Below are 8,234 nucleotides of genomic sequence, written 5' to 3' on the forward strand. Positions count from 1 at the left end.
CCCATCCACCCATCCTACTGATGTCATTTTAAAATTAATAATATATGAGGTGTAGGTAAAATGGAATAGAACGCCTCCCAGCCCAGTCACCCTAACTCTGCTTCTTGCTTTCTTTCAGATGGCTAGGCGAGACGGCCACTCCCAGCCACATGCGAATGCTGTTCCCCAGACACCTCGGCCCATCTTGACACCTGCAGCTTCTCTCTCTTTAGCGGCACTTCCTGTTCTCCGACCCTAACTGGCTGGTTCTTCACCTTGTGCATCGACCCCAAGTCCACGTGCCTCCAGAGGGCAAACGTTGAGGGAACCCAGAGCCGAACATCTGACCCGGTGCAGGGGAGCGGCAGGACCGTTGGGACTCCGCAGAGTGGAGCTTGAGCAGACTCATTGCCTTTTCTTGTTTGTTAAGAATGGCGTTTACGTTGGCAACGTACTTACTGTATTTATGTGCACATGGAGCTGAAGGGTTACTGTGCACAGGTCGTTAACATAAATTAAGCATGAAAAGTCCTGCTCCACCACGCCCAGTGCTGACGTTTCTTGGGTTAGTGCTATCCACCGACACACCAAACCCTGAGGTCCATCAGGAGGGTCAGGTAGGTGTGCGGGCAGTCCCATGAGGCAGAGATTAGCAGATGCTTGTCACACAGCTGTGGCCAGCATCGAGTGATGCAAGGTGCCGAGCACCTATGGAAAACTGCTCCAAAAGCTGACAGGTACCCGCCAGCCCACAGTGGACAACCTCACACTTGGTGGGACACCAAGAAGGACTGCCTCTGATCAGTGGGCCTCCCCTGGCTCTGTCTGGGGCCTGGTAGAGTCTCCCTGGGGTGGAAGTTCAGCAGAGCAAGTGCCTCTGCTTAGCCGCTGGTCCTGCGGCAGTGTGGTGAGTGTCCTGGCCAGCGTCATGGGGCTGCTGTCTGCACAGGGCTGCTGCTTGGCTCTGCCTGGTCTCTGCTCCTGGGGAAGAGACAAGCTGGCAAGCCAGCCAGTGCACGTGGTGCCCGATTCATGTTCTAGGTTTTGGAAACTGGGAAAGTCGCTTTTACCTAATTCTGGGAACCCATTGCATTAAGGGTTCAGCTGTAAGTGTTTGGCTAATATTTATTAAGTGAATAAAGAATGCACTCCAGCTGCCAATAACTTATTTCAAACATTCCGAATAACATGTATGTAGCATGATTTCAAGAAATAAACACGTAACAAGGACATAATAATATAAGGACAGTTACAGCCAAATACCTGCTGTCTAAATTTGAGGCTTTATACTATTACTGCGCCATGTTAAGGCACCATGTGAAAGGCACGGGGTTAACAGGTAGCTTGCGTAGTAACTGGTAAGGGGACCTTAGGATATACTGCTACCAGTGACTTTCAATTCAACATTTTTTGCTGTTACCTACCTGCTGTACATTTAACTTTTTAATTTGGATGCTGAAGAAAATTCAGCAGGGGGTCTTGCCAGACACACGCAGCCATCTGCCACACAGTAATGGACATGTCTGCTTCGTCCTTGCTTTGAGCTGCAGGGTCTCTGCACGAACTGGCCATGCCCGCTCCTCCCCAGGGTGCGTGGAGAGCTCTCTGGCTGGCTGGCACGGGGCAGGGCCTCCCGTCTGTCCATGTGGTTGCTTGTCTGTGTCTAATGGGGGAACCCACTCTGTCTCCACTAACACACTTCACGTTGATGCGGTATGTCGTTGCTTACTCCAAGGTGACAGCTCTGTCTGCTGTACTTCCGCTTGTGTGGACCTAAGTTCCCAGAACCTCGAGGGCTGGGGCACTTCATTAAATGTGATGCTGAGCAGAGTGTGTGCAGGCTTCTGGGGGCTGGCAGGTGGCGAGAGGGTGCGGGATGAGGATGTGAACACCCAGAATGTACTATATGATTTGTAAATTATTTATGTCTTTTTTAAAAAACAAGCTTCTCATATAGGTTAATGAAAATATTTGTTTTGCAAAGATTGTAAATATTTATTTATTTGTTCACATGATCAAAATTTCACCACTGAAACCCTGCATTTAGTTAGAGCCTCATTTTTATACTTCAAAGATCAACAACAGGAAATAAATTATAAAGAAGGTTTTCTATAAATGAATCTCTCTCCCTTTTTTAAAAAGAATTAGCAGGGTTTCTGCTGGGGGGAAGGGAGAAAATCCCCAATAAGGAGCACTGAGGTTTTTGTCTCCCATAAAGTGACAGATGTCACTGGGTGACAGGGGCCCGTGACACTCAGGTTGAAGGGCAGCTCATGGTCCCAGTGGAGGGCCCTGCAGCTCTAGGTAACAGGACCTACCCCCTAAGGGCCCGTGCTGTGCAGGACACCAGCCCCAGCTCTGCCCAAGGTCTAAGGGGGATAGGAGACTGTTGTGCTTCCGGGGCCCTCTCACTAACGCAGGCTGGTCTGGGGTTTCTGGGTGCCCTGGTGGAGTCCATCAAGGAGGGACAGAGAGCAAGCAGACAGCATGAGAACTTTGACTGCAGGCAGTGGAGTGCGTCCGGCAGAGCGAGCTGGGGCTGTGGGAGGGGCCCTCGGCAGCAGGACCAGGCCTGAGTGCTGGCCTGCACCCCGGTTGTGGGCGGTGGATGTGGGTGCAGAACTTGGAGGCCAGCCTCTGGCCTCCGTGTGAGTGCAGGAGACTGGGAAGCCTAGGAACAGAGCAACGAAGGGAGTGATGGGGGCTGGACTGGGGAGTCCTGGAAGGAAGCTGAATGCACATCTTACCTAAGAAACAAAAAGTGTCCGCGCGTGCTTGGCGAGGCCCGGAGCTGGGATCTCGCCCACACAGTGCGTTCCCACGTGTGCACACACCGGGCTCTGACCACCTCTCTTCCACAGCCCCGGGACCTCGGAGCCCAGGCTCAGGGCGAATGCTCAGTGTCTGTCCTCCCAGGATGAGGTGTCCCTGGAAGCCAGAGCTTCCCAGGAGGGACACAGCTGCCGTCTCTGCTGCTGCCGCGGCTCGGCGGTCTGTGGAGTGGCCTGCGGTCTGTGGCCAATGAGCATTTCCAGGGTTCCCATAGAGTCCACGCAGAGCCCTTGGCAGCCTGGCCTGCCTGGTCACCTCAAAGACCTGCCCTTTCTGGCAGCCATAGTGGGACCCTGTCACTCCCAGGCTGCCTTTGCCGTAAGGCTTGGGGCATTTGCAATGCCCGACGCGCTCACCATGCAGCGCCCGTCTCCCCGACACGCCAACGCTCATGCAAGGTGATGTTTCGAGGAGTTGGCTTCCAGCAAGACACACTCTCCATGTGCCTGGACACTGGTGCCTTAGCCAGGGGACACCACAGGGGTGGGGTTTGGACTGAGTACCACATGGACAGAGGTGAGAACTCTGCGTGGTGAGTGCTGGTCCTGCAGGACCCAGAGGGTCCCTGCCGCTCTGCCCTGGGCCCTCGTTTCACACCCGCCGCGGCTCTGGGAGTGCAGCCCACACTCTGCAAGGAGGGCTGTCTTCTGTGGTCACTCTGCAGAAAGGACCTGTGGCTGCAGGGAAGCCACACTGTGAAATTGATCCTAGGGGACAATGGGGGAGGGGAGAGAAGAACAATAAAACACTCCCATTTCACCTTAGAGCCACTTGCTTGCTCTCAAGTTGTTTAGGTAAACTCCTTTCTTCATTCAGTGGGTTTATTTTTCCGTCTGCAAACACCCTTTCCTCCCCTGACTGAGGAGCACGCAGGACTTCTCCCACTTGAAACAGAAGGAAGAACAAGCTGGGGGGGGGGGCTGAAAGGCTGGGGGCCAAGGGAAGGGAGCCAGGCAGCTCCAGCAGAGGTCCACGGGGCGCTCTCTGGGGTCCTGGGAGCCCCGGCTGCCCGGAACACCGTGAGTGTGACCAGAGGCGCTGGCCCTGCAGCACAGAGGGCACACTGAGCGTCTGCTGGATTTCTGGAGGGAAGCTGTCCTTGTTTCCCCAAGGCGCTGTGACCTTCCCTCCGAAGGAGCTACTGCGTCTCGAGAATGCTCTGGAGACACCACGGGACGCAGCTGTCACACGTGTGTGGCAGGCAAGCGTGTGTGCCTGTGTGAGCAGGCTCATGTGAGCCTAGGCCTGCACACGGGCGTGCCTCGGTGTGGACGTGCCCACCCCAGGAAGGACACCAGGCACAGGTGGCGTTTCGAGACTGCGTCTGGGTGATTCCCTGAGTGCTCGCCCGGGAGGCTGAGGCTGAGGACACAGCCACAGCCCTCACGGCTGGCCGTGCCACGCTCTGGACCTGTGGGGCACCAAGCACTGTGCCTCATCCATCAGTGTCAAGGAGTCTGTACCCTGGACAGGGTGCTGGACAGCAGCTGAGGGTCATCTGGAATTTTTTCTGAGGAATTCCATTTCTTCTCTGGTTTGGCTTTGGGAATCTGCTCTTTTCTGCCAGAATAATCATGCCTTTCCTTGACAGGAAATGAGGGGCGTTAACAGACGGCCGCCTGTTGCGGTTCGCAGTGCTGCTGCCTGGGCCTGGCTCTGCTTTGCAGGCCCGTGGACAGCTTGGTCTGGGTCTCCCTCACTTTCCTCCGTGCCGGGAGGCGAGCTAGGGCTCTGTGGCTGATCAGAAGGATGGGCAAGGCCTGTGGAGAGAGGGCGCCTCACTCTCCTGGGACCCTGGTGTGTCTAAAGGCCAGTGGGTCTCACACCACCAGAGCGTGGCTCGACTTCATCTGATAACCCGACAGCGTGGCGGTGCCCTCTGGGCTGGTCCACGGTGCTCCACAATGCTGCCAAGGCAGGTGGGGACATCTCTGCCAGGAGGGGAGGCCCCTAGAAGAGCACCCGTGCCCAAACTGTGAGGCCAGTGCTTTGGGGTCCACTGCCAGCCAGCACCATATTGCCATTGGTCAACACACACAGGTCATGAGAGGTGGCCTGGAGGTCCACCCTGTGCTGTGTCCCCAAAGCGGCCTGTAGTGTGAAAGGAGGCTTGTCTCTGGGGTGCTGACCCCAGAGAGCCTTGAAGGATGCTCACTTAGCCCTGTCACTGCCATGGGGAAAAGCCACCAAGTCCACTGAGGGACAGGCCACTTGAACAGAGGGTCTTGTGCTGACACACGCTGAACAGGAGTCCCCTGGCCGTAGCGAGGCTGCAGGCCGGAGTCCAGGCCCGAGATCCCACCCAGGCCGAGATGCAGGGCTGGCTGCAGGTTGTGTGTGCGCACAGGATGCACACGCACTTGTGAGCATGCACCATGAGTGTGCCAGCTTGTGAGGAGGGTGGTGAGCTCAAGCTCACGACACCTGGGTCAGTCTTCAAAGTTCAGGGACACGCCAGGAGGAGGAGCGCGGAGTTCCTGTCTCCTGGGAAACTCAGCTGCACAGACGTGCAACTATGGTGCTGTGGGTGGTGATGTGTGTCTATGGGTGCTGTGGGTGGTGATGTGCCACTATGGTGCTGTGGGTGGTGATGTGAGACTGTGGTGCTGTGGGTGGTGATGTGCGACTATGGTGCTGTGGGTGGTGACGTGCGACTATGGTGCTGTGGGTGGTGAAGTGCGACTATGGTGCTGTGGGTGGTGATGTGCCTCTATGGGTGCTGTGGGTGGTGATGTGCGACTGTGGTGCTGATGGTGGTGACGTGTGACTATGGTGCTGTGGGTGGTGATGTGCGACTATGGGTGCTGTGGGTGGTGCTGCCCCTAATGGGTGGGGTTGTCAAGGAGCCTCTTGTAATCACCTCTTTAAAGTAGGAACTCCCATTAGGTTTGGTGAGAATAGACCTGGGCAGAGGACAGGGCAGTTGGAAGGGACAACGTGGTTCATCTCCATGCCCTGGGGCTGGAGGCACGTGGCCCTCCGCCCCGTGACCAGGCATCGTCCAGCTCCTGCTGTGGCCAGCCCCAGGGACGGTCTGTGAGTCTGCCTGGCCAGCTGTGGGAAGCCTCTGAGCAGGACGTAGGCGGGACGCGGAGGCCTGGGTGGGGATGGATGAGGTCAGCATTGCAAAGGGTCACCTCCCGGTGCAGGAATCTCTGAATGGGATGCTGCAGAGTTCAAGAACACACAGATCTTAATCAGTGCCCTGGGTGTGACCTTGCAAAGGAAGGCCTCCTGGAGAGCTCGGCCGGGCTCCCTGTGGGTCACTGTGTGGGTGGGAAGGAGAGTGCGCTGTGGGCTGAGGCCACAGCAGGAGGCGAGGACCCGGGCTGGGGAGGGCTTCACAGTGCCGACACCCAGCTGGGTCGCTCTCTGGGGACCCGATGACCAAGGTTCCGTATGACTACAGCGGAGAAGGCCCTGGCTTGGGTGACCCCGTTGACTCTGGAGGTGCCCAGGATGCAGGGCCAAGGAGCTGAAAGGGAGAGGCAGCCTAGTGCACATCCCTGAGAGACTGCCACTGCAGTGACCATTGCAGCTGGGTTCCTCCAAAGACGGAGCTGAGGGTGGGCGCTCACCTGTCAGCTCCCCCCACTCGGTGCTGGAATGGCCCTGAAATCCGGGCTACATCGACCTGTAAGCTGAACAAAGTGAAGGAAAACATGAGGCAGGAAATGTGGGGGACCCCACCATTAGAGGTGGGAACTGTCAGGGTGATGGGCGGCCCAGGCCCGGAGGCTCGGGTCAGAGAGGCCATGGAAGCAGCACAGGTTGCGGAGCACCCCTCCCATCGCCCCTCTGCAGGTTTTCCTGCAAAGGGAAAGAACTTCGATTTGTCCTGGGTGACACGGTGCGAGTCCACACACTGTGTCCTGGGTTCCAACAAGAGCCGTGAGTGACCACTCACAGCATTGGTGTGTGGGTGTGGAGGGGGACGGCAGTCTCTGGTCTCGGAGCTGTCCGTCCACCACTGCACACCACAGAGCTGGGCTCCTCCCCGCCACACCTGTCACAGAGGGGCCTCCAGGAGCCTCTCCCTTGGAGTTCCCACCTGCATTGCACATGGCATCGAGATTCCCCGGAACAGGGCAGTCTGTTTCAGAAAAGGACCCCAAAGAGGCTCTGCATTGTCTGTTGAGGAATGTTGAGCCCCAGCATAAGGGACAGAAAGTGACTTCAGGCTGCAAGAATTGTAATGCCACCAAGGCACAGTGTCTCCTGTCAAAAGCTGCAATTTCAGACACTGTCCCTTGGTCGGGCTCCGTTCCACCCCTTGGTGCTGACAGCCTTCCTAGCCAAGGACAGAAGGGGTGTGTGTCACACAGACCTGATTAACTCTAGGGGAACTTGCTCCAGGCCTTCTGCAGAGGCAAGTGGGACTTGGCAGCTCCTGGGTGTGGGGCCCTGGTGATCCCTGCCCCGTGTCCAGCTGTGCATGGAGTCTTTCCTCCCCTCCCCCAGCTCCCGGCCTCCCTGTGACAGGCCTAGGGGGCAGTCTGCACCGAGGGGAGGGCTGCTTGCCCAGTGCTTCTTTTTGCATGGGCCTGCCATGGATCGATGTGTCCCCAGTGTCCCATGTGGGACACAGTCCCCCAGTCCACATGTTGCTGACCTTGGAGGGGAGGCCTCTGGGGGGACGAGGCTGAGTGAGGGCTGAGGGCCCAGGGTGGCCCGTGTGGCTCTGAGTGGGTAGGCCTGCTGCCTGCTGGGGGCTGCGCGAGCCCCTCCACCTTGCAGAAGGCCATCACCGATGGCACCTGTGGACACAAAGGCAGCGCTGGTGACGAGCCAGGCGTGGTGGAGAAGGGAGGTGGAGGAGAACTCGCAGGAGGGTTTCCAGGGAGCAGAGGGGTTGGCCATCTTCAGCTGAAGACCAGAGGGTGGAGGAGCACGGGCAGGAGGGGACAGTGGGGGGGCAGAGAGGACTCCAGCCCAGAAGGCGTGGCCGAGGGGTGGGGAAAACACGTTCCTCCCAAGGGGGGCTGAGGGAGGGTTGGGCCCAGGGGGCTGCGGGCACAGGGGGCTGAGCAAGGACTGCAGGGGGCTGCGGGCACCTCCAGCGGGGAGGCCGTCCTGCTTGTCTCCTGTTGGGGTTGCAGAAGGGCCAAGGCAGGGCGCGTCTCAGCTCAGGGGCAGCCACGGAGGGCGGAGGTCCCGGGGGGTCTTTGGCCTGAACGGGAAGCTGGCAGCCAGCTCAGCAGAGGGAGTCATCCTGCGGAGCCGGCATCCCCCATCTCCCTGTCACCCCCTCTCCAGACCCTACTTAGGAAGGAGACGATGAAAAGGGAAATTGCTCTCCAAATGCAATCCAGATGGAAGGAAAGGCATTTGGAGCATGATCCAATTAGGCAAAGGAGAGCCGCCCTGACGGCTCCTCTTTCCCCCTGATTCCAACAGCGAGGGGCTGGTCCACAAAAGTGCAC

At 57.8% G+C, this 8,234-nt stretch overlaps 1 protein-coding gene across 3 annotated transcripts in view; it reads left to right on the forward strand.

Annotated features, from left to right (window-relative positions):
- Thbs2 (thrombospondin 2) overlaps positions 1–2,095 on the forward strand; it is a 32,081-nt gene extending 29,986 nt beyond the window's left edge. For all 3 annotated transcript variants that reach the window (XM_048805782.1, XM_015498589.2, XM_048805783.1), the window contains one exon: positions 119–2,095. In XM_048805782.1, coding sequence (XP_048661739.1) covers positions 119–126 — 8 coding nt within the window. In that variant the 3' untranslated portion in view covers positions 127–2,095. The remainder of the gene's footprint in view (positions 1–118) is intronic.
- The last annotated feature ends 6,139 nt before the right edge of the window (positions 2,096–8,234 follow it).

This window comes from Marmota marmota, unplaced genomic scaffold (genome assembly GCF_001458135.2).
Source record: "Marmota marmota marmota unplaced genomic scaffold, marMar, whole genome shotgun sequence".
NCBI lineage: Eukaryota > Metazoa > Chordata > Mammalia > Rodentia > Sciuridae > Marmota > Marmota marmota.